A 27406-nucleotide genomic window follows, 5' to 3' on the forward strand; every position below is an offset into this window, starting at 1 on the left:
TTTTAATATTATTGAATCTTCCAACCTATAAATGGGTAGCCATTCTCTTCCCCAGGGGATCTTCCCAACCCAGGAATGGAACCTGAGTCTCCTGCATTGCAGGCAGATTCTTTACCATCTGAGCCACCAGGACTCCTGAATACAGTACACCTTTCATTTATTTAGGTCATCCATCAGCAACATTATGTAGTTTTCATTATAAAAATCATGCCCTAAATTTTAAAATTTATTCCTAAGTATTTTCTGATCTGAGTTATTATAAATAGAATTTTTAAAATTTCATATTTTAGTTGTTTCTTGTATACAGAAATGCAATTTATTTTTCTGGATATTGACTTTATATTCTGTGATCTTGCTAAATTCACTTTATTTGTTCTTTTGTTGTCATGCATATTCTTTACAATGTTTTGCATAAACAACATCTGTGGTGAGAGAGTTTAACATCATCCTTTCTGATCTTTAGACTTCTTTTTTTAATTTTCCTTCTCTTATTACACCGGCTAGGATCTCCAATAAAATACTGAATTAGAGATGGTGGGCGTGGACACTTTTGCCACCTTCTGATCTTGGGAAAAGAGTCCATATTTCATTATTAAGTATAATGTTTGCTGTAAAAGTTTGTGTGTGCTTGAATGCCTATCACATTGAAGACTTCAGGGTTGGCTTTGCCCTTGTTGAGCCACAGATGCATTCTGTTTAGTTCTCTTAGCATTAGATGGGCTTCTTGGGGTTTGTCTCTTATGTGTATTGTCCAGGGGTCAGTCAGAGTTTTGGGAAGAAATTATAGACACAATTTGACTCTCCCCTTTGTGGTTTTCTCTTTTCCTGGATAGATATACCCCTTCAATTTCCAACTTCTGTAGTAGCCCCAAACTTTGTCCTTTGATTCCTTAAGCAAGGAAGACCACAGATTTTTATCTAAATTCTGCCTAGAAAAACCTCTCAAATGGGAAACTCTTCCAGTGACATTTCTTTCAGATGTTCATTCTCTTACAAATCTATTTCAAGTAACTCTCCAGTGCTTTCAGAGAGTTGTGTTTTTTGAAAATGTTTAAAAATTTTATGTTTCACTTACAGTTATTACAAAATATAGGCTTTATTTTCTGTACTGTACAATACATCTTTGATAGTTCTTTTTAAATATATTTTTCCAATGTTTATAGTTGTTTTCCTTGAAAAATTTGGTCCAATATAAACAACTTCAACATTATTAGACATGGAACCTAATGTTGAAATAACATGGTCAGAATACTATTACAAAGAATGTGGAATTTAAACAAAGATTTGAAAAAAAAGAAGGATTTAGCTAAATTGACAGTTTTTTTCGGTAAAGCCTCCAGGCAGACAGAGGAGCAATAACCAAGCTAGGAGATGCCTGATATATTAGAGGAATAGCAAGAAGAGCAGGGTTTTGAGGAGAAGAGTGGTGTGATCAAACATGCATTTCAAAAATAAAACCTCTGCTATTTTGAGAACAGATTATATGGATGCAAATATAGAAACAATTAGCTAGAGAATTAGCTGTTACAAGAATTCACAGGAGAAATAATGGCTTCTTGAACCAGAGCGGAAACAGTGTCAGACTTTATTTTTGGTGGCTCTAAAATCACTGCAGATGGTAATTGCAGCCATGAAATTAAAAGACGCTTACTCCTTGGAAGGAAAGTTACGACCAACCTAGATAGCATATTCAAAAGCAGAGATATTACTTTGCCAACAAAGGTCCTTCTAGTCAAGTCTATGGTTTTTCCAGTGGTCATGTACGGATGTGAGAGTTGGACTGTGAAGAACGCTGAGCGCCGAAGAATTGATACTTTTGAACTGTGGTGTTGGAGAAGACTCTTGCAGTTGGACTGCAGGGAGATCCAACCAGTCCATCCTAAAGGAGATCAGTCCTGGGTGTTCATTGGAAGGACTGATGCTGAAGCTGAAACTCCAATACTTTGGCCACCTCATGCAAAGAATTGACTCATTGGAAAAGACTGATGCTGGGAGGGATTAGGGGCAGGAGGAGAAGGGGACGACAGAGGATGAGATGGCTAGATGGCATCACCAACTCAATGGACGTAAGTTTGAGTGAACTCCCGGAGTTGGTGATAGACAGGGAGGCCTCACGTGCTGTGATTCATGGGGTCACAAAGAGTCGGACACGACTGAGCGACTGAACTGAACTGAACTGAACTAGAGCAGACATGGTGAGACCAGTGAAGTGCTATATGTGATGTGAAGGAAGAACCAATAAATTTTTGTTGATTAGATATTCTGTGTGAAAGTGTTCAGAATGACTTCAGGTTTTTCTAGCAAGTAAGCATAACTTCTGTATAACACAGAAGGATGGAATTGCCATCAACTGAGAAAGCTATGAGTAAATCAGTTTAATACCATTCATGTATGACCCTAAATCAAACCCCTTATGATTATACAGTGGAAGTGAGAAATAGATTCAAGGGATCAGATCCGATAGATAGAGTGCCTGAAGAACTATGGATGGATTCAAGACATTATACAAGAGACAGGGATCAAGACCATCGCCAAGAAAAAGAAATGCAAAAAGGCAAAATGGTAGTCTGAGGAGGCCTTACAAATAATTGTGAAAAGAAGAGAAGCAAAAGGCAAAGGAGAAAAGGAAAGATATACCCGTTCGAATGCAGAGTTTTAAAGAATAGCAAGGAGAGATAAGAAAGCCTTTCTCAGTGATCAGTGCAAAGAAATAGAGGAAAACAGCAGAATGGGAAAGACTAGAGATCTCTTCAAGAAAATTAGAGATACCAAGGGAATATTTCATGCAAAGATGGGCACGATAAAGGACAAAAACGATATGGACCTAACAGAAGCAGATGTTAAGAAGAGGTGGCAAGAATACACAGAAGAACTATACAAAAGAGATCTTAATGACCCAGATAATCGCATGGTATGATCACTCACCTAGAGCCAGACATACTGGAATGTGAATTCAAGTGAGCTTTAGGAAGCATCACTACAAACAAAGCTAGTGGAGGTGATGGAATTTCAGTTGAGCTATTTCAAGTCCTAAAAGATGATGCTGTGAAAGTGCTGCACTAAATATGCCAGCAAATTTGTAACACTCAGCAGAGGCCATGGGACCAGAAAAGGTCAGCTTTCATTCCAATCCCAAAGATAGGCAATGCCAAAGAATACTCAAACTACCACACAGTTGCACTCATCTCATACACTAGTAAAGTAATGCTCAAAATTCTCCAAGCCAGTCTTCAGCAATATGTGAACGGTGAACTTCCTGATGTTCAAGCTGGGTTTAGAAAAGGCAGAGGAACCAGAGATCAAATGGCCAACATCCATTGGATCATCGAAAAAGCAAGAGAATTCAAAAAAAACCATCTACTTCTGCTTTATTAACTATGCCAAAGCCTTTGACTGTGTGGATCACAACAAACCGTGGAAAATTCTGAAAGAGATGGGAATACCAGACCACCTGACCTGCCTCTTGAGAAACCTGTATGCAGGTCAGAAAGCAACAGTTAGAACTGGACATGGAACAACAGACTGGTTCCACATCGGGAAAGGAGTACATCAAGGCTGTATATTGTCACCCTGCTTATTTAACTTATAGGCAGAGTACATCATGAGAAACGCTGGGCTGGAAGAAGCACAAGCTGAAATCAAGATTGCCAGGAAAAATATCAATAATATCAGATATGCAGATGACACCACCCTTATGGCAGAAAGCAAAGAACTAAACAGCCTCTTGATGAAAGTGAAAGAGGAGAGTGAAAAAGTTGGCTTATCATTCAACATTCAGAAAACGAAGATCATGTCATCTGGTTCCATCACTTCATGGCAAATAGATGGGGAAACATTGGAAACAGTGACAGACTTTATTTTGGGGGGGAGGCTCCATAATCACTGCAGATGGTGACTGCAGCCATGAAATTAAAAGATGCTTGCTCCTTGGAAGGAAAGTTATGACCAACCTGGACAGCATATTATAAAACAGAGACATCATTACTTTGCCAACAAAGGTCCATCTAGTCAAAGCTATGGTTTTTCCAGTAGTCATGTATGGATGTGAGAGTTGGTCTATAAAGAAAGTTGAGCACTGAAGGATTGACGCTTTTGAGCCATGGTGTTGGAGAAAACTCTTGAGAGTCCCTTGGACTGCAAGGAGATCCAACCAGTCCATCCTAAAGGAGATCAGTCCTTGGTGCTCATTGGAAGGACTGAGGTTGAAGCTGAAACTCCAATACTTTGGCCACCTGATGCGAATAGCTGACTCATTTGAAAAGACTCTGGTGCTGGGAAAGGTTGAGGGCAGGAGGAGAAGGGGATGACAGAGGATGAGATGGCTGGATGGCATCATCAACTCGATAGACATGGGTTTAGGTGGACTCCAGGAGTTGGTGATGGACGGAGGCCTGGCGTGCTGCGGGTCATGGAGTCACAAAGAGTTGGACATGACTGACCGACTGAACTGAACTGAACTGAACTGATGAGCTTATACTTATCCAACAGGCACTGGGAAAGTGGAAATAAGTACTTTTAAACAGTAAGGTGAAAATCCTTGGATGGAAAATAAGCCAGTAATTTGTTTGTATTCTTTTTGTTGTTTTTCCTTGTCCTAAGGCAATTAAACATATTATAAATAAATCACAGAAATATGTATTAAGTGTTATAGTTCTAAAGCATGGTCCATAAGGACATTCCCTGAGCTGTTCTGTTGTGGTATTATGAATTTAATTGAAGACTTTTTTTCCTGGCATGATTTAATTACTTTTCATAGTATTAAACAGATGGGAAAAATACACGCAAAGTGAATAATGCCAGTTTTCCCATTCATTTGTGTAAGATATTAACTGGTTAGTTGTTTGCCAGTGTATTCTATGAATCAAAAATGTTTTATAACGATTAGGAAAAAAATTAATGCTACTGAATCTTGTGATTGTTTCTTCCTTTCAAGTCATGGGCCACAGGGATGAGACATTGGGGCTTTCAGTAGCAGTCAGTCAAAATCACGAAATATATTCATTTCTATTACTCATTTAACAAAAGGTAGCATTTGCTGTAAAATGTTTGATGCTTTTGTGTGTGTACTAACATACATGTTAGTTGCTCAGTCATGTCCGACTCTGTGACCCCATGGACTGTAACCCGTTAGGATCCTCTGTCCCTGGGATTCTCTGGGCAGGAAGACTGGAGTAAGTTGTCATTTCCTTCTCCAGGGCATCTTCCTGGCCCAGGGACTGAACCTGGGTCTCCTGCATTGCAGGCAGATTCTTTACTGTCTGAGCCACTGGAAGATGTTAGCTAATTCAAGAGCACTGTTGTCTGTGAAGGCCTAGAAGAAACAAAACAAAGAGGAACTAAAGAGCCTGTTGATGAAGGTGAAAGAGGAGAGTGAAAAAGCTGGCTTAAAACTCAACATTCAGAAAACGAAGATCATGGCATCTGGTCTCATCACTTCATGGCAAGTAGATGGGAAACAATGGAAACAGTGACAGACTTTATTTTCTTGGGCTCCAAAATCACTGTAGATGGTAACTGTAGCCTTGAAATTAAAAGATGCTTGCTTCTTGGAAGAAAAGCAATGAAGAACCTAGACAGCATATTAAAAAGCAGAGACACTACTTTGCCAACAAAGGTCCATATAGTAAAAGCTATGGTTTTTCCAATAGTCATATATGGTTGTGAGAGTTGGACCATAAAGAAGGCTGAGCACTGAAGAATGGATGCTTTTTGAATTGTGGTGTTGGAGAAACTCTTGAGGGTCCCTTGGACTGCTAGAATATCACACCAGTCAATCCTAAAGGAAATCAGTCCTAAATATTCATTGGAAGGACTGATGCTGAAGCTGAAGCTCCAGTACTTTGGCCACCTGATTCAAAGAGCTGACTTATTAGAAAATATCCGATGCTGGGAAAGAATGAGGGCAGGAGGAGTAGGGGACAACAGAGGATAAGATGGTTGGATGGTATCACCAACTCAATGGACATGAGTTTGAGCAGGCTCTGGGAGTTGGTGACAGACAGGGAAGCCTAATGTGCTGCAGGCTATGGAGTCACGGTCTCCTGACTGAGTAACTGAACAACAACAATAAGAAGAAACACTACCTTCCTTGGGATATTTTAGAATTATCAAATGTCTTGATTAGAAGGGATAGGGACCCTTTCTCCTATTAATTTATATTAATTTATAACTTATTTAAGAAGATTGATATTTATGATTTGTATCTAACACAGAAAGAAAAGCTTGTTTTAGTGCAAAGAGATGGGGATTTGATTTCTGGACTTTCCTCTCAATAGTAGTTTGAGATTGGCTAAGTCTCAAAATTTTGAGCTTCATCTTTAAAATGGAGATATCTTTTCTACCTTCATTCCTGGTAACTATGAAGACCAAAGGGGAAATCTGTATAATGATAACATGAACATTAGAAAGCATTATTTGAATATGAGATATATTAACTCATATTATTTTCATATACTGTAGATTACATAATAAAAGTTACATCTTTCCTGGTAAAGGATGTAGGTGAGGTTTGATTTACTGCTGAGAGCATGTAGAGTTACATAAAACTCCATGAATTTTTTCTTTTTGATTTTTATGATCTTAACATTTTTTAATCTACTCACATAGGCTTTTCCCTTTAGATTAAATAATAGCCACACTAAAAATCAGTTTTCATGTATTCTTTACATCACACCTTTTATATGTCCACATACTTGTCTTTTAAACAAAATTTAATTATGACAGAATTGTTCAGAAATGATGATCTGAGTTAAAAGTTTAAGAAGCACATGAGAGAACAGGTCTGTAATTGCCAGTTTCTCGTGCTGGCAAATCCAAAATTTTCAGATGCTTACATTTTTCCTGAGTATTTCAGCTATTGTGTGAGATGTATTATTCACTACAATGTGTAATTTTTAGTGAATAAAGCAGCACAGACCAGTAGATGGCTAAATTCAGTATAGTTCAGACTTACTTGATAAGAGGATGGCTCTCAAAATCTACGAAGAGCCTTTGTTGAATTCTTTCTATCATATATACATTTGTTGTTGTTTAGTTGCTAAGTTGTGTTTGACTCTGTGGCCCCGTGGACTGTAACCCACCAGGCTCCTCTGTCCAGGGGATTTCCCAGGCAAGAATGCTGGACTGAGTTACCATTTCCTTCTCCAGGGAATCTTCCCCACCCAGGGATCAAATCTATATCTCTTGTATTGGCAGGTGGATTCTTTACCGCTGAACCCCCAGGGAAGCCCCCGTCCATATATTATAGGCCCATATATACTGTAGCCAATTTTGAACTTGGAAACAAACTAATTTAAGTCATAGTTCATAATGGAGAGTTTAATTACAGTTATTTCTTTTTTTATTTACAAAACTTTTGATTTTCTTGTAAGAAATATTCATGGCATGAAGCTTCTGCATGAGTAGGTGTCTAGAAATGAATCATCTCCATCATCATCATCATCACCACCATCCAGATTTTAAAAGGAACTAGTGTTTTTGTCCTCAAATAGTAAATATTGTCCTCAAGTATTTAATTCTAAAAAAAGTTTTGCTAGAACCCGTATAGTAATCTTCTATCTTCAGAGAAAACACATGGAGGCTTACTCTGCTAGGACATTATAGAATGAATACAGTAGTTGAAAGTGACAAACTAGTCATTGGAAAGAATTCCTGAGACCCAGTTGCTATTTGAATATGAGTAATTGTGCCTTTTACATATATAAAGGACTTTGGCAGTATAATAATGGCAAATTGGAGCTATTTAAAGTAGCTCCAATCGAAAGTAGCTCCATCAAAAGTAAGATGGCAAAAGTGTCCCTTTTAGGATACAAAAGATAAAAGACACAAAGCATGGCTCTCTGAAAACAATTAGAACTTAGGCATTGATAATGTTTAAAAAATTATGTGTAAGTGGCATTCATTGTATAATGCACAAATAAACTTTTATATAGAATATACACCTTTATTTTAGTATTTTAGGCATGTGGGTTAATTGTTGGGTTTAGGGTAACCTAAGCTACACCGTACAGAATAGTATTAAGAGCCTACTTTTCAAAATGAGATGATTGGCATCTCACATCTCATTTGGTTAATTCATTACTCAAGTTATGTTCTTTTCCCTTCAAAAAGAAAACCATAATGATATTTTGTATTTCAGTGTAATAATGCTTCAGGGAAATGATGTGTGTATGTATGTGTTTTATTTGCTTTTCTTTTATGTCATTTGGGGGGAAGCTAGGCATTAATGATTTTACGGCTATTTTTAACACTAATAGCCCTTTTAACCTATAATGCTAGCGATATTCAATAGAAGCTTATTCATGGAAATATTTTGTATAGGAAAAACATAGATTTAAATATGCAAACTTATGCGGCAAAGCTTTATCATCTGACCATTCCCAGATCTCATTGGTATTGTTTTATTTTACAGATTTTTCCTTTTTACCAGGCTAGTCACTTCTGGTTCTGCACCTGCATATACTCTTACAGAAGTTAATTACAGCCATTGGTCAAGAACACTTTGACTTAATATTTTCATGGCAAGAAAAGGAATAGAGTAATGATTATATTTCTTAACTGAAGCTGAACCACAAGTGATCTGGCTGAAGGCCCTCATATATAATTTTTCAGGCTTCCAGATCAAGAACAATTGTAAAATTAAATCAATTTTATTTACTTCCAGACCATATGGATGAGCGGACAGTATGCAATGGAATATCCCCTGAAAAAGATGTAGATGGATTTCATATTATTAACATTGGAAGACTGTGTCTTGATCAACATTCCCTCATACCTGCCACTGCTAGTGCTGTTTGGGAAATCATCAGAAGAACAGGTTGGTCTATGGGACATAGGTGCCTAAGTGCCACATGAGCATTTGCACATTGCCTTGATGGAAAGGGTGAAAGAAGATAGGCCATTAAACTTCAGTCTACAGGAATGGATAAAGTTATAGAAATTGAAGAATAATCTGAAATAAGAGAAGAACTGGTACCAGGTTACAAGTAACTGCTGTTTCAGCTTTCAGGGCGTGCATTTTCCAAATAATCGATTTATCTCCCTACTTTAAAACTAAAAACTTAAGGTATTTTGATACACATTTTTCAAAATGTGCTATGTTTTTCCTTACCTTTAAAAACAAAACGTGCTGAACATTTGAGCCATCTCTAATGACCTAGGTTTTCATTGTAGACGCTTGCCCTTGAATTGTGCTCTAAATAAAATAATACTCTCAAAGACCCTCGAACAGGCAGGTGATGGTTCCCTTGCCTCATCACTGTCACATTTCTGGCAGCATCTCCTCATCCCAATCTGTTCTTTTCTAACTGAGAAAGAGAACTTTCAAGGGAAAGCAGATCCTAGAATTATATTCATAGGATTTTAATAGTTATAACACTTTAATTCTAATTTTTTCATTTTACTTATGAATAAACTATGCCCCAAAGAAGTTAAGTGTATGAAATCTGTACGCTTTACCTTTTAGATCTTTCTAAATCCGTACATTTAGTGCTTCTCTCCTATGAAGTAAACTGCATAAATTTTATGAAAAATACTTTTTCCCACTTCATTTTGTCCTAGATTTGGTCAAAGTTTGGTTGCCAGTTAATCTTGACATTGTTGTACCTTGCCTGTTTTATGATAAATAGTTAATATATTTTAAGTCTTCACACATCTATCTCTTCATGTGAATTTTAATGTTTAAAGTAATTTAATGACAACTTGAAAATGTTTATGGTTTTTTTTTTTAATGAGGATATAATGAGAGGGAAAGTGACAAAACCAAAGAATATAAAAAGAAATATTTTTAAATAATTAATGTTGGAACATTATAGACAATTCACAAAATAATTCAAATTTAATCAGAGGTTTTTAAAGAATATCTCAGTTAGCTGTTCAGATGATTACTTTGCTTCTTGTTGTTTATTCTTCATTTAAATCAAACTCTGTGTTTTAAGGAATTGAAACATTTGGAAAAAATGTTGTTGTGGCTGGAAGATCCAAGAATGTAGGGATGCCCATTGCCATGCTCTTACACACAGATGGAGAACACGAACGGCCAGGAGGTAGGTGCCACTTGGAGATTCTATGCACTCTTGTTAATACAATCTTCTTACTTCCTAAGCTCTTCAAATAAAAATGTGTTTGGAAATGTGTTTTAGCATGTTTGTGGGCTTAATGCATTAAAGGTTTCCCTTATTCTTCATCTAATGACATGTGTGCACACGTGCTCAGTTACTCAGTCATATCTGATTCTTTGTGACCCCATGGACTGTAGCCTGCTGGGCTCCTCTTCCCATGGAATTTTCCAGGTAAGAATACTAGAGTGGGTTGCCACTTCCTACTCCATCTAATGACATGAGTGCCTTGATAATGTATGAAGGAATTGCTAGAAATATGTGGCCCATTTGTTCTTATTTTTTTTCTTTTGGCTATATGTACTTCTTTCATATCCTTAAACATATAGAGATTATGGAGAATCATATGGAGATGCCTTAAAAAACGAGGAATAAAACTACCATGTGACCCAGAAATCCCACTCCTGAGCATATAGCCTGAGAAAACCACAATTAAAAAAGACACATATATCCCAGTGTTCATTGCAACACTATTTGCAATAGCTAGGACGTGGAGGCAACCTAGATATCTGCTGCTGCTGCTGCTGCTGCTGCTGCTGCTGCTAAGTCGCTTCAGTCGTGTCTGACTCTGTGCGACCTAGATATCTATCCACAGATAAATGGATAAAGAAGTTGTGGTACATATATACAGTGGAATATCACTAGCCATAAAAAAGAATGCATTTAGTCTGTTCTAGTGAGGTGGATAAACCTAGGGCCATTATGCAGAGTGAAGTCAGAAAGAGAAAAACACGTATCATACATTAACACATATATATGGAATCTAGAAAAATAGTACCAATGAACCTATTGGCAGGGCAGGAATATAGATGCAGATGTAGAGGAAACTTGTGGACACAGCAGGGGAAGGAATGAGCAGGACAAATTGAGAGAGTAGCATTGCAGTATATACACTACAGGTGTAAAATAGATAATCAGTGGGCAGTTGCTGTGTATCACAGGGAGCTCACCTTGTGCTCTGTGACGACCTAGGAGAGTGAGATGGGGATGGGTGCTAGAGAGGCTCAAGAAGGAGGAAATATATGTATATTTATGACTGATTCACATTGTTGTACAGTAGCAACCAACACAACATTGTAAAGCAAGTATCCTCCAATTAAAAATAAAAAATTAAAATATTAAAAAAAAGAAAGGTGAAAAAACTAGATACATACTAGATGCATAAATATCACATGTTGATAGATATCTGTATACCCATGTACACCATCTCACTAAAACCACCATCTCACATACCACCAATGGATGGCTATAAGATTTTTTTAAACATTATCATGTTGGTGAATTCCAGTTTCCTGTTCTAACATTTTCAAATACAGTTGACTCTTGAACAGCACAGATCTGAACTGCACAAGTCCATTTATATTTTTTTCACTAAACATTTATATGCTATAATACTGTACAATCTGTGGTTAGTTGAATCAGTGAATATGGAACCATGAATACAGTGGCTGACTATAAAGTTATAGGTGGATTCTCAACTGAACAGAGGTTGGGTGTTCTAAACTTCCGCATTGTTCAAGGGTCAACTATGCTAATTTTATGACCTTGGTTGACATAATGCATGTGAAATATTTTTTTAAACCATGAAGCCCAATGGAAAAACAAGCCCAATGATAACATATCACTTACGCAAAATGAATTATGAGAGTTAAATATTGTTTTTCCTTCCTGAGATTAAGGACTTAAATATTACCAGATCAAAATGTGTATGAGAATCAAAGTTATCTTGGGCCTGATAGTGACTCAAAGTCACTTTAAAAAGCCTTAGTTTTGGGTTTCCCCAGTGGTCCAGTGGTTAAGAATTCGCCTGCCAATGCAGGGGACATAGGTTCAATCCCTGGTCTAGGAAGATTCCACATACCCCAAGGCAACTAAACCTGTGCCCTACAATTACTGTGCCTGCGTGCCTAGAGCCTGTACTGGGCTAAAAGAAAAACCACTGCAATGAGAAGCCTGTGCACCACAACAAAGAGTAGCCCCTGCTTACCACAACTAGAGAAAGCCTATGCAGCAAGGAAGACCCAGCACAGCCAAAAGTTAATTAATTAAATATTTTAAAAGTCTTAGTTTTGAAGAGCTGTTCAAAAGACCAAATCTGGTAGTATGAACTTTGTAGATAGTAGCCTACAAAGAGATGTAGTGTAGATGTGTCTTTAGCTTAATTATTCACTTCTAACATAGTCTGTTAGTGCTCATCTATGTATCTCTTAGGATGTAATAATGATATTGACTCATATTTGCCTTTATTTAATAGTTTCTGTTAAGCAAGGTAAAAGAACCAGAAAGATTTACCTAAGTATACCATTTTTGTTGGAAGATTTTGACCAAGAGCCATTCGGCAGGTTTTTCTTCATTTTCAACATATTGTTATCTTATTTCATCAGTAACATATCAAGCAACATTATGCAACTTCATTGTTTGCACAGCACTTTCTCATGAACTATCTTATTTTGTTCTCAATAATTCTGAAATATATCCATATTCACATTTTGTAGCTAAAGGAAATGAGCTTTAGAAACTTTAGTAACTTAGCCAAGGCCATTCAAGGAAACAGTGTACAGAGCTGGGGGCTGGGTGCTGACTGTCTGGTTAGGAGGATCATTTTGAAGTCAGACCCCTTTCCCACCAAGCCCTGTATCCTTGGACAAGTCATTTAATCTGTGTAAGCCTCCACTTCCCTCATTTGTATCTTTTTTGCTGGGTTTTCGTAAAAACTGAATTAGATTTGAATGTGAAGCACTACTCACAGTGCCTGAGACAGCAAGTTAAGTAAGCCCTTGGTACATGTGAACCATGGCTATTACTATTATTTCTATTATTGTGCTTAAGGCAATAATCTATGGCCATACAGATGAAAAAGTTTAGTGTAACATAATCCAAGGTTAATGATGAATTTTTAACCTTCATTTGAAATTTTATTTTCTTTTTGTGGTGGGTTTTCTGTTTGCTTTTCTTTGGATGAAATCTAATCTTTGGTGTAATAATTTGCATAAATGTAGAATTTATAAAGTTTATAAACTATTAAAAATATGATTTATAATATTCCAAATTATACTTTATATTATTAACATATTGTGTGCTAATTTCTTGATAGATTTCAATTTTGAATTATTTGTCTATAAAATACCTAAGTCTAAGAAAGTCAATTTCCCTCCTCTTTATGCAATTTAAAAGTAGATTTTCCTATGTCATAAAACACATTGACTTTATAAATATTCTGTACTTTGTTTTGTAAGATATGTTCACTTGAATGCATGTTAAAAATTGAATAAAAGCAGAATTAGATATAGTACTGGTTACTTACATGCCAGGTGTTTAAATTTGCATTTTTTATAGTGGCACCTAGGTGCCATTTACAATTACAGTATCTAAAAGGTAATATATTGTAACTGATATTGGTCAATTCACAACATGGGTGGTGTTTAATCTCATGCACATTTAATAGGAATATGGTGACATATATGTTTAGTATAATGAATTGTTGAGAGCTGCTCACTGAAAACCTGGAATCTGTGGGAAAGATAATATTTCAAATGTCCATGTCTGTTAGAGCAGTGATTATGTGGAGTGACTGCATGTGCATTGTTAGCTAGTGGAGATAATGAAGGATGATTAACTGGGCAAATTCCTATCAATAGACCTTGTTCTGATGACACTCACAATGCTGAGCATCAGCTCACGCTGTATTTCTTTGCCAGAAAAGATTCAAAGCCCTAATGATTCATTTGTGTTTTAAAGCCAAAGATAATCACACTAGAAGACGTATGGTGAGGTTGTGGTACTATCGCAGTGGCATTAGTGCTGGGATTTTGTAAAAGAGCATTATGGAAGATTTTGCTTAGAGGCCTATGGACCCAGGGATATTCTTGATTTCATTTGTGCAATATGCATTCAGTACATCTTCTCATTGAAACACTAGGGTTGGGGGTGGTTCAGTTCAGTTCTGTTGCTCGGTCGTGTCCGACTCTTTGCAACCCCATGAACCGCAGCACACCAGGCCTCCCTGTCCATCACCAACTCTCGGAGTTCACTCAGACTCACGTCCATCGAGTCAGTGATGCCATCCAGCCATCTCATCCTCTGTCGTCCCCTTCTCCTCCTGCCCCCAATCCCTCCCAGCATCAGAGTCTTTTCCAATGAGTCAACTCTTCGCATGAGGTGGCCATACTGGAGTTTCAGCTTTAGCATCATTCCTTCCAAAGAAATTCCAGGGCTGACCTCCTTCAGAATGGACTGGTTGGATCTCCTTGCACTCTCAAGAGTCTTCTCCAACACCACACTTCAAAAGCATCAATTCTTCGGCGCTCAGCCTTCTTCACAGTCCAACTTTCACATCCATACATGACCACAGGAATAACCATAGCCTTGACTAGACAGACCTTAGTCGGCAAAGTAATGTCTCTGCTTTTGAATATGGTATCTAGGTTGCTCATAACTTTTCTTCCAAGGAGTAAGCATCTCTTAATTTCATGGCTGCAGTCAGCATCTGCAGTGATTTTGGAGCCCAGAAAAATAAAGTCTGACAGTGTTTCCACTGTTTCCCCATCTATTTCCCATGAAGTGATGGGACCAGACGCCATGATCTTCGTTTTCTGAATGTTGAGCTTTAAGCCACTTTTTAACTCTCCGCTTTCACGTTCATCAAGAGGCTTTTTAGTTCCTCTTCACTTTCTGCCATAAGGGTGGTGTCATCTGCATATCTGAGGTTATTGATATTTCTCCCAGCAATCTTGATTCCAGCTTGTGTTTCTTCCAGTCCAGCATTTCTCATGATGTACTCTGCATAGAAGTTAAATAAGCAGGGTGACAATATACAACCTTGACGTACTTCTTTTCCTATTTGGAACCAGTCTGTTGTTCCATGTCCGGTTCTAACTGTTGCTTCCTGACCTGCATACAGATTTCTCAAGAGGCAGGTCAGGTGGTCTGGTATTTCCCATCTCTTTCAGAATTTTCCACAGTTTATTGTGATCCACACAGTCAAAGGGTTTGGCATAGTCAATAAAGCAGAAATAGATGTTTTTCTGGAACTCTCTTGCTTTTTCGATGATCCAGCAGATGTTGGCAATTTGATCTCTGGTTCCTCTGCCTTTTCTAAAACCAGCTTGAACATCTGGAAGTTCACGGTTCACATATTGCTGAAGCCTGGCTAGGAGAATTTTGAGCATTACTTTACTAGCATGTGAGATGAGTGCAATTGTGCAGTTGTTTGAGTATTCTTTGGCATTGCCTGTTGGGGGTGGTAGAGCGTTGAAAAAGACTTGGGTAGCACTAGTGGTAAAGAACCTGCACCAGTGCAGGAGACATAAGAAACCTGGGTTTGATCCCTGGTTTGGAAGATCCCCTGGAGAAGAGAATGGCTACCACTCTAGTATTCTTGCCTGGAGGATCCCATGGACAGAGGAGCCTGGAGGGCTATAGTCCATGGGCTGGCAAAGAATTGGACAATACTGAAGCGACTGAGCACACCCCTGTCTCCAGAAGATGAGAGGTTGCATCTTCAGGATGCATCTTAAAGCTCGGGTTCCTCATTGAAATTCAGCTTTTGCATTCAAGCTTCCCATCTGCTGCAAATTCTATATATCAGGTACATTTTTTTTTAATTCAAGGAACATCCTATCTAAATGGAAAAACCTCAAGATATTTTGTTAGTGGAATGCCTTGCCTTTGTGAAAATTGGCTCCAGTTGTGAAAAATGAACATTTTTGCCACCTTGGAAACATTATCTCTCACCTACAGGAGGGGCCTTCAGGTGATAATACAGGAGTGGATGTTTCAGGCAGTGCAATGTGATATGAGTGCTATGTGTGATTAAGCTCAGCCCAATAGTAGGTTGGGCCAGGTGCCCTCCAATTTCAAAGAGAGGAGCCAAAAAGGAATGCCTGGGAGAGGAGTCACGCAAAGCAATCACAAAGTCTCAGTTATGAGACTGAGATTCTTGGTTTTGTTGCCAGGGGAGTGAGGTGGACTTTTGCTGCCTCTGTGGAATGAACCATTGTCAAACTGGGGCAGGGGGACACCAGGCCTATAGTCTTTATTCCTCCCATCCCACTGTTCCTAAGGTAGAAGTACTCACGGTAGGATATTGGGGATATTATGTCTTGTGATGCCTCCATGTTGAGTTGACTTCACTGCATTATAGCTTTGAGTTTGTTTAGTGGAAAGCAATAGCAAAGAACAAATGCTTGTTGCAGTCTCATTTTCTGTGTTGAATAGTAGGAGTACTGTTTCATTTTCAGAGTACCTGAAATTCAGCCAGCTAGTATCTGGAAAGCACTGTACTTGGAAAAATACCACATATCCTCATATCGGGCAGCTGGAACTAAAAGTTACATTCGGGCAGCTGGAACTATTAGTTACATTGTTGAAACTAATACTACACACTATATAAAAAAATGAAATGAAGTTCAAATCCTTTTCTTTCCCTTTCATTTTCTCTCTTTCATCCTGACCTCAGAGCACCAGGCATTTGTTTAATTAGCAGCACAAAGCATCCCTTTTCTAATGTCTATAAACCCAGTAATTCAAAGCATGACTTGTAAGGATGTTGTGTTCTGCTCCACCAGCATTTTCAGCTATTTCTCCCATCAAGTCCCCTTTGGTACCTTCTGCTGAAGCTTCATGGAACTACATATTATTCCCCAAACACATCACCTCTTCCAAGCCGCCTTTCCATTACATACCCTGTTCCCTAGGCAGGGAATGCTGCTTCTCATCCCTCACTTGCTTTCCTCTCACCTTCCACCCATCTTTCATGATGTGCACAAAATCTAACTCTTAAATGTTATCTATGCTGCCATCACAATACTAATTCTGTTACGTCTTGATTGTCTACCTATTCCCCTTTTCTACACATGCATAGTAAACATGAGCTGCTTAAGGACAAATGTTTTGTCTTGGGCTTTTTCTATCTCTGAAATTTAGCACTGAGATTGGCATGTAATAATGCAACTAGTCAGTGAATCAGTAACAGTTTATTAGTGTCCCCTATTAGTACCGAAGAATTGATGCTTTTGAATTGTGATGCTGGAGAAGATTCTCTAGAGTCCCCTTGGACTGGAAGGAAATCAAACCAGTCAATCCTAAAGGAAATCAACCCTGAATACTCACTGGAAGGACTGACGCTGAAGCCAAAGCTCCAATACTTTGGCCAGCTGATGCCTTTGCATCATTGGAAAAGATGCAACTCTTTGGAAAGGATCCTAATGCTAGGAAAGGTTGAAGGCAAAAGGAGAAGAAGGCAGCAGAGGATGAAGTGGTTAGATAGCATCACTGACTCAATGGACATGAGCTTGAGCAGACTCTGTGAGCTAGTGAAGGACAAGGGAGCATGGCATGCTGGAGTCGACAAGATCCCAAACAGTCAAACACAGTTAGTGACTGAACAACAACATGAGCCTATATTATAGAAAATAAGACTGCAGGCTAGGGATTTAAAATAGAATATTGCTATTCACTGAGGGGAAAAAAATTCCCTGTATAGTGAGGAGGAGGGAGAGAAGTAGCTAGGTGCTTACTACACACTAACTCCTTCATATTTTAACATTATAGACGTTTATATATATAAGCATAACTTAGGACACCCCTTCCCCCAAGAATCAGATCATAGGAGAGGAGAATGCCTCATGACAATCAGGAGGAGACCTAAGTGTACTGGGAAGAGAAGGGAGTTATTAACAATAGCATTAATTGAAAGAGGTCACAGCATTTTTCCAGTAAAACATTTTAAATTTATCATTTTGTTTAGACTTTTTTTTTATTATGCTGCTGACATGTAATACTGCCTTCTTACAGAGGGGTTGATACCTTTCTCACTCAGTATGCACAATATGATGGTGAATAAATCATATTCTTGAGCTCACAGTTCAGTAGGAAAGGCAATCACTAAACAATCAGGTAATAATGATTAATCATAATTGTGCAAAATGCTGCAAAAGAGAAAAGCTTTCTGTAATAAAAGCTTAAGGAATGGATGATTTCTAACTGTAGTTCTGCATGAAGGCTATACCTATTTATGTCTATCTTCTGTTACTGTTGCAATGGAACATTTTTAATAGTCTACCTTCTGTCACTACTCTTCATTTCAGACTAAAAAAGTCCCACCTCAGGGACAAAAACAAAAATATGTACTACTTATAGTTATTAAAAATTTACAAAATATCTAGAGGAAAAGGTTCATTCTACAGAAAATAAATAATTCATACCATAATGGTAAATTATGATTTGATGATTTTTTAAAAACAAGTCAATGCCATGAAATTATTATATGTATAAAATGGCCTCTCTGAAAATCTCTCCTACTCCCTCACACACAGCTCTATAGACACACTAAAGAACTTTTCCTTTACAACATTTATCAGTTTGTAATTATTATTTATTTGTAACATTATTGATTAATGTTCATTATACTTACTGGACTGTTAACTCCACAAGAGCAAAAACCAGATTTCTTTATCTTCCCATTTTATTTCCAGAATCTATTAATAGCACAATATTTCTCCAAAAATTCTTTGTTCAATAAATGAATGAAAAGATCACTTTATTTTGTAGACCATGAGTATCACAAAGGTTTTAACCCAGCTATTCACAAACTGTAGTCTTAGAAGGCCTGATGTACCACAAGATTTTAAATGGTTCTGAGGCTAGCCATGAAAGGCCAAAAAGTGGGCAATGGCCCAATTCCTGGAAATCCCTGCCTCTTCCCCCAAAATAATCAGGGAATAACTGAAATAATCGGGGAATAATTAGAATAATAGTTGGAATAATAATGAGTTGGAATAATCTTCCCACTCATTTGCCTATGAAATTACTCAGCCCATAAAAACTTGCCACCCCATATTTTGGGGGCTCTGACCTTCTGAGATGGCCCACCTCTGTCTATGGAGTGTGTTTCTTTCTAAATAAATCCATTTCTTACCTAAAGAAAAAAAAAAGAGTATTTTAAATGGGTTTGCGAGAGATCTGGTTTCGATCCCTGGGTTGGGAAGATCCCCTGGTAACCCACTCCAGTGTTCTTGCCAGGAGAATTCCTTGAACTGAGGAGCCTGGCAGGCTATAGTCCATGGGGTCACAAAGAGTCAGACACAACTGAGAGACTGACACTGGTTGCTGGCTAATTTTTTTTTGAAGGGACAAAAATTAGTCAAATAAGTCTGGGAAATCTGTGTTAAACAAAATCAAACATATATCTCGACTGTGAATATAGTCATATAATATAGCCTTTAATATAGTGAGCATTGTGAAACTCTGAGAGAGTAAAAGTCTTTGGTATTTGACCCTGGAAGTTGTTTTTCTGAAACAATATAAATCTATATATGTATATTTATATACATCCTGGAATGCAAAGTCAATTGGGCCTTAGGAAACATCACTACAAACAAAGCTAGTGGAGGTGATAGAATTCCAGTTTAGCTACTGCAAATCCTAAAAGATGATGCTGTGAAAGTGCTGCACTCAATATGCCAGCAAATTTTGAAAACTCAGCAGTGGCCACAGGACTGGAAAAGGTCAGTTTCATTCTAATCCCGAAGAAAGGCAATGCCAAAGAATGCTCAAGCTACTGCACAATTGCTCTCATCTCACACACTAGCAAAGTAATGCTCAAAATTCTCCAAGCCAGGCTTCAACAGTATGTGAACCGTGAAATTCCGTATGTTCAAGCTACATTTAGAAAAGGCAGAGGAACCAGAGATCAAATTGCCAACATTCATTGGATCATCGAAAAAGCAAGAGAGTTCCAGAAAAACATCTACTTCTGCTTTATTGAATGTCCCAACGCCTTTGACTGTGTGAATCACAACAAACTGTGGAAAATTCTGAAAGAGATGGGAATACCAGACCACCTGACCTGCCTCCTGGGAAATCTGTATGCAGGTCAAGAAGCAACAGTTACAACTAGACATGAGCAACAAGACTGGTTCCAAATCAGGAAAGGAGTACGTCAAGGATGTATATTGTCACCCTGCTTAACTTACATGCAGAGTACATCATGGGAAATGCTGGGCTGGATGAAGCGCAAGCTGGAATCGAGATTGCCGGAAGAAATATCAATAACCTCAGATATGCAGATGACACCACCATTATGGCAGAAAGCAAAGAAGAGCTAAAGAGCCCCTTGATGAACATTAAAGAGGAGAGTGAAAAAGTTGGCTTAAAGCTCAACATTCAGAAAACTAACATCATGACATCCAGTCCAATCACTTAATGACAAATAGATGGGGAAACAATGAAAACAGAGACTTTATTTTGAGGGGCTCCAAAATCACTGCAGATGGTGACTGCAGCCATTAAATGAAAATATACTTGCTCCTTGGAAGAGAAGCTATGATCAACCTAGACAGGATGTTAAAAAGCAGAGACATTACTTTGCCAACAAAGGTCCATCTAGTCAAAGTTAGGGTTTTTCTAGTAGTCATGTATGGATGTGAGAGTTGGAGTATAAAGAAAGCTGAGCACCGAATAATTGATACTTTTGAACTGTGGTGTTGGAGAACACTCTTGAGAGTCCCTTGGACTACAAGGAGATCCAACTAGTCTTTCCTCCAGGAGATCAGTCCAGAATATTCATCAGAAGGACTGATGTTGAAGCTGAAACTTGAATATTTTGGCCACCTGATGCGAAGAACTGAATCACTAGAAAAGACCCTGATGCTGGGAAAGATTGAAGGCGGGAGGAGAAGGGGATGACAGAGGATGAGATGGTTGGATGGCATCACTGACTTGATGGACATGAATTTGAGTAAGCTCTGAGAGTTGGTGATAGACAGGGAGGCCTGGCGTGCTGCAGTACATGGGGTCGCAAAGAGTTGGACACGACTGAGTAACTGAGCTGAACTGAACTGAATGTATATTTATAGTTGCCATATTTGTATCTATATATTTGCTATATATGTACTGATACACCCCAGAGATCTAGCCTTTTTCCACACAAAGGATGAATAGGGCAATAAGCAGGATGTTCTTCAAGATATCTGCATTTTTCACTCTTAATTTCAGGACCTTGAGAAAACTTATTTAGCATTAGTCTATGGTCAATGGCAACCCACTCCAGTACTCTTGCCGGGAAGGTCCCATGGATGGAGGAGCCTGGTGGGCTGCAGTCCATGGGATCGCTAGGAGTCGGACACGACTTCACTTTAACTTTTCACTTTCATGCATAGGAGAAGGAAATGGCAACCCACTCCAGTATTCTTGCCTGGAGAATCCCAGGGACGGGAGAGCTGGGTGGGCCGCCGTCTATGGGGTCGCACAGAGTCAGACACGACTGAAGCGACTTAGCAGCAGCAGCAGCATGATCTTTTAAGGCTTTCCTGGTAGCTCAGATGGTAAAGAACCTGCCTACAAGGCAGGAGACCCAGGTTCGATCCCCAGGTTGTGGTGTCCCCTGGAGAAAGATATGGCAATTCACTCCAGTATTCTTCCCCAGAGCATTGCATGGACAGAGGGGCCTGGCAGGCTACAGTCTTTGGGGTCACAAAGAGTTGGACATGACTGAGTGACTAACACTATGCCCTTATAAGCAAGTTTGCAAAAGCAGACATTGTAGTAAGATTCCTCAGTTTATTTTCATCTGTTATTCTTGGAAGAAAGAAAATAAATGCAAAAATAGACCTCATACACACATCTCCCAGCCAAAACAACTAGAAAGCAAAGGGTAACACTTTGGCTTCTGCTGACACTTAGCCTTTGTCCCATGACTGAGTTGGCTACCTCATTTTGGCTAGGATTTTGGAGGGTCTGGTTGCTTTTTTTTGTTTTTAATAGTTTAAAATCTGTTTCACAATCAGGAATACTACCATCAATCCTGACCGGCAGCTTGGTAGCAAGAGGAATTTGGTCACCTGGGGAATTGATTCATGTGGATGATTTAACAAATTTTATCCCTATTAATAGGAAAATAAACCCAAAAATATGACTCCAAAGCCAATATTTTCATTTGTAACCAGCAACTTGTTCTCCCCATAGTTGCAATCTTGACAAGTAAAGTTGGACTCCTGGAGCAGGAGAGCCTAGTGTTAATGAGACTAGGTGCTCTGATCATATTGCCTGAGTGCACCCTGTGTTCCTGTATTTCCCTGAAACTCAGTGTTCAGTTCATATTAGCTATTATAGTGTACTTGCTCTAAAAAGTATTTAAAGTGGTCCACAACAATATGCAAAGCACAATGCAAATGAGAAATAGTTAAGAAAAAGGAGAAACAAGACCTGAAACTAAAATGGAGTTATGAATAAAGGCTACTATTAAAAATAGGCATATCATTAAATCTTCATGGATATTTTCCCTTGCCAAGCACACTGTGGTTTATATACTGTCACTAAATATATGTTTGGTGAATTTAATTGGGTCTAAACTACACTTTTTGTATTAGGGTCAGTAATTTCATTCTGTGAGCTTTTTAGCAGGAAAGCAAAATGACTAGTTACCCAATTAATTGTCTTTAGGATTAAAAATAAACACATGCTCAGAATAAATAAAACATATTCTGCATTTTCTGATATTAAAACCAAAGAGTAATTTCTCCTTAATTCCTTATAAGCAGGGAACTATGAATGGACTGAGTAATATTCATAATGCTTTTTAATTTAATGAAATGGTCATATTTTATAGAGTTATTTCTTTCATTGTTTAGCTTAGGTCAGAGCTACCACTGGCATGTATTTCTCTGATCTCAACTCATACATTTCTTCTGATTCTCAGTTTCTGAGTCATTCTCTTCTTCCCAACTTCTAAACCAGTGTTCTCAACCTTAGCTGTCCACTAGTATCATCAGAGGGCTTTTAAAAATGTAGCCACCTGAACCCAATGCAGAACAATTATATCAGAGTCTTTGTGAGGAGGATCTGAATATCAGCATTTTTTATAAAGCTTCATAAAAGAATCTAACACAATGATAGTAATTGAGAATGAAGCTCAAAACATTGGAATGAGTCCAGGACTTCACTTCCTATTCCAGAGTCATTCTGTAGGCACTTTTTTCCCAGCCTCATAGCTTCATTTTTTAATGTTTTAAATTAATTTTTATTATAGTATAGTTGCTTTACAGTGTTGTGTTAGTTTCTGCTGTACAGAAAAGTGGATCAGCTATATGGTTATATGTGTCCCCTCTTTTTTGGATCCTTCCCACTTGGGTAAAGCTTCTTGTGCCATACAGTAGGTTTTCATTAGTTATCTATTTTATACCTAGTATCAATAGTACATATATGTGTCAATCTCCCAATTTCCCAATTCATCCCACCCTCCCCCTACTTTGGCATCCATGTTTGTTCTCTATTTCTATGTTTTTATTTATACTTTGCAAATAAGCTCATCTATACCATTTTTCTAGATTCCACATATATGCGTTAATATATGATGTTTGTTTTTCTTTTTGTGACTCATTTCACTCTGTGAGACAGCCTCTAGGTCCATCCATGTCTCTGCAAATACCATCCTCATAACTTTAAATCCACCTGTATCACCCCTATGCTCTACAGCCATGTAACCACTGTCCACTTGACAACTCCACTTGGATGGTCCACAGGGATCTCAAAATTACCAAATACAAATGTTCACTCTTAATTTTACTCCCCATAGTCCTCATCATCTTAGTAAATGTCACCATCGATTCACCTAGTTGTTCAAGCCATCCTTGACTTCTCTCTCTCACATTCCCTATCTTATCCATTAGCAATCTGTGCAAAACATACCTATGATCTCATCACATTCAATAGTGAGACCCTAGGTCAGTAAGCCATTATCTCACACTATAAAATGTGCACATTTCATAAAATTTACATCTGCCTTTGTCCCATCTCCCACATCCAGTCTATTTTCCAAGTGGTGTACCTCAGTCATTGGTGGCTTCCCATAATACTCACAGCAACAAAATGCCAGAATAGAAGCCAAATCCCTTGCTGTCATATGCAAGGTATTGCATGATCCGACCTGTGTCTCCTTACTCACTTCCTACCGCTTACCTTCCTCACTGCCCTCCAGCACACCTGCCTTTTGCTTTCCTAGGACATGCCGTACTTGCCCACGTGTCAGATCTTCGCTCTTGGCTTTTCTTTTGCCTAGAATCCTCTTTTTTGTAGTCATTTGCATAATTTATTTCCTCACTCCTTCTGGTTTCTGTTCAGATGTTATCTCCATGGGAAGACTGGGTTCGATCCCTAGGTTGGGAAGATCCCCTGGAGAAGGGAAAGGCTACCCACTCTAGTATTCTGGCCCAGAGAGTGCCATGGACTGTGTGGTCCATGGGGTCACAAAGCGACTCTAACTTCGCTTCACCGTTCCTAACTTCCCCACTGCCCTCCAGCCACACCTGCCTTTTGCTTTCCTAGGACATGCTGTACTTGCCCACGTGTCAGATCTTCACTCTTGGCTTTCCTTTTGCCTACAGTGCTCTTTTTTGTAGTTATTTATATAATTTATTTCCTCACTCCTTCTGGTTTCTGTTCAGATATTATCTCCACAGGCTGTCCCTGACCACCTTATCAAAATAGCACCTATCCTGTTGCTCTTTATTCACTTATTCTGTGCTTTTTAACTCATAGCATTTATTCTTATGTAAATTTTTATTATAAATTTATTTGCTCATTTATGTATTATCTTTGTTGGATGATGAATCCATGAGTTAAATTCAATCATTTTTGGCTGAAACCAGGGGCAGATTTTTCTAATTGTCTAGAGCAATAGATGGTTATGATTCAGTGAGTCTTTCCTAATACTCTTTCTCACAAAATAAATTTGAGATATACGTAAAAGGAGTGAGATTGAAATGGTATTTGACTAAATGTGAAACCATATTCCTTAGTTTGCATCCACCTAGCAACCCAAAGTGTTTGAAAAATAACTGACAGACAGATAAACAGCAAATCAAACCAGCCTAGTCTTGACCAGATGCCAGGTTAAAGTCTGGCCCATTTAAAATATGAAAAGAAGGCTTAGATCTGAGTGCTTTGTAACTACATCTAAAGTTATTTAAATAAACAAAAAGCAGCTGAAATTGAAACAAAAAACTTACAGTAAATGGAATTCAGGAGCCAAGAGAGTACAATATTATTTTAAGATCTAGGAAAATTGTTGTTGTTCAGTCACTAAGTCATGTCCAACTCTTTGCGACCCCATTATTGCAGTGTGCCAGGTTTCCCTGTCTTTTACCGTCTCCCAAAACCTGCCCAAACTCATGTCTGCTGAGTCGGTGATCCTATCTAACCATCTCATCCTCTGTCCTCCCCTTCTCCTCCTGCCTTCAATCTTTCCCAGCATCAGGGTATTTTCCAATGAGTCAGCTCTTCACATCAGGTGACCAAAGTATTGGAGCTTCAGCATCTAATGAATACTCAGGATTGATTTCCTTTCAGATTGACTGTTTTGATCTCCTTGCTTCCCACCTGGAAAAACTGGCTAGAGATTATTTTACAAGATCCCCTGGAGGAGGAAATGGCAACCCACTCCAGTATTCCTCCCTGGAAAATGTCATGGACAGAGGAGCCTGGTAGGGCCACAGTCCATGGGGTCATGAAGACTCAGAGACAGTAGATCAACTGAGTACACACAAAAATTAAAGCCTAAACTGTCTTTTTTTGTGATAGAGGCACATAATGTTTTCCGTCAGATGTGCTCTCATCAGTACTACCGGTGTATTCTGGGTGGGATTTGAAGGCAGACTTTATGCCTAAGGAAAAGGAAGTGTCATCGAGATCCCTCCCTGGCCTCCCTAGTATCAGCATAATCCCAGAAATGCTATTCTGCTGACCAAAGTGAAAACAGTGTGTGCCAGCTCTGATTCTACTGCTCTGAGCTTTCCTTTCTGTCCCATGTGGAGGCTGTGCAGTGAAGTGCCTAGGAGCTTGGCCTCAAGAGCTGGACTAAATGAGTTTGAATTCTGGCTCTTACATAGATTTATGACCTTGGACAAATTATGGGCTCTTTGTGTTTTCTCACTTTTCTCATTTATATAATGTAAATAATGTTAGTTTCTACCTCACAAAAATACACTTACAGTGTTTGGTGAGGATATGTGTAACTAGAACAGTGCTAGTTGTGTAGTAAGTTCTTACATAAGGGTTGTTTTTATCATATATGCTTTGGTTCTGCCCACGTAGCTTCCATGGAGCATTTCTTAGTAGGAAGGGTCTCGTTTTTCTGTTTCATGCTTAAAGATATAAAATAGCAGCTTATGAAGAGAGAAAGAAATACATGTTCAAATTCAGAACTTTCAGGCCTCTGGAGTCATTTGTCCAAAAACAGAACTCAGGCTTCATTTTTCTATCTAGTGCTGTTCTGTTGATGAGTACTGAGTTTTCCTTCTTGACAAAAAGAAGTTTTCCTTCTTTGCTATTTCCTTGATTTTTTCCCTTAAGCCAGACCCTGGTATAAGTTAAATGTATCAGGAATGATGCCATTTTCCCTTATCCAGAGAAGCTGACAAAGCAATACCCTACATGTGAGATTCTAGCTCCTACTGGATTTGCCATTTTGCTTCATCTGCTGATGCAGGCACAAACAAATACAGGTTTGAAGATTTGCCTCATGGATAAAGAAGACGAGATTTGCCCTGTGTTGCTGAGGAAGATAGATCTAGGATCATAGCAAAAAGGTCGAGTTTTGCTGTTATATGAAGGACTTTCTAACAGTTTGGGCTAAATTCAATACCCATAATTATTTTTATGGAAAATAATTTACTAGTTGGAAAAGATAGGAAAATCATAAGGGAATTGAAGCAGAAGCAAACTAAATTCCTGCTCACATTAAGAATCTGTCTCTAAGAGCTTTAAGTGCCCCTGTGTGGTTCTTAGCTAGAGTAGATCATGGTTCTCTCTGCTAGTTCTGTAACTTATATCTCCTTTTAATGTGGAATTATCACACTGTATTACAGTTCTGATTCACAGGTCTGTTTTTATGTGAGAGTAGAGAATTGTGTGTCTCCATTACTTGGCATGGCCCTGGGATTATTTCTTGGTTGTTGAATAAATGAAATGCCTGACAAAAATAAATTCCTCATTTAGGTAATTTTAACAAAAAAATGATACTCTAAAATGAATCATATTGTGTTGTCTTAGCATTTCTAACATCAAAAATTAATTTCCTCAGTTGGCACTCTGTGGTAGTTACCACCAACCCTTTGCTATAATCTGTAATTTTGCATAAATCACAGAGGTAATGATAGCCTAGAAGATTGTGCAGGGGGCTGGCTCCCAGTGAACAATTTTTGATTGACTGCAGACTCTTACATAGTCAGGAACATTTCTTGCTCAGCAGCTAATTATTAAGTTCTAACAGAGCTCTATGATTCTAGGAGATAGGT

At 38.4% G+C, this 27406-nt stretch overlaps 1 protein-coding gene across 1 annotated transcript in view; it reads left to right on the plus strand.

The window, feature by feature from the left end:
• Nucleotides 1-27406, plus strand: part of MTHFD2L (methylenetetrahydrofolate dehydrogenase (NADP+ dependent) 2 like) — a 147230-nt gene that overhangs the window by 34600 nt on the left and 85224 nt on the right. The window contains exons 4-5 of the mRNA XM_068975452.1: nucleotides 8663-8815; nucleotides 9936-10043. Of these exons, the coding sequence (XP_068831553.1) occupies nucleotides 8663-8815; nucleotides 9936-10043 (261 nt within the window). The remainder of the gene's footprint in view (nucleotides 1-8662; nucleotides 8816-9935; nucleotides 10044-27406) is intronic.

Source organism: Capricornis sumatraensis, chromosome 7 (assembly GCF_032405125.1).
Source record: "Capricornis sumatraensis isolate serow.1 chromosome 7, serow.2, whole genome shotgun sequence".
NCBI lineage: Eukaryota > Metazoa > Chordata > Mammalia > Artiodactyla > Bovidae > Capricornis > Capricornis sumatraensis.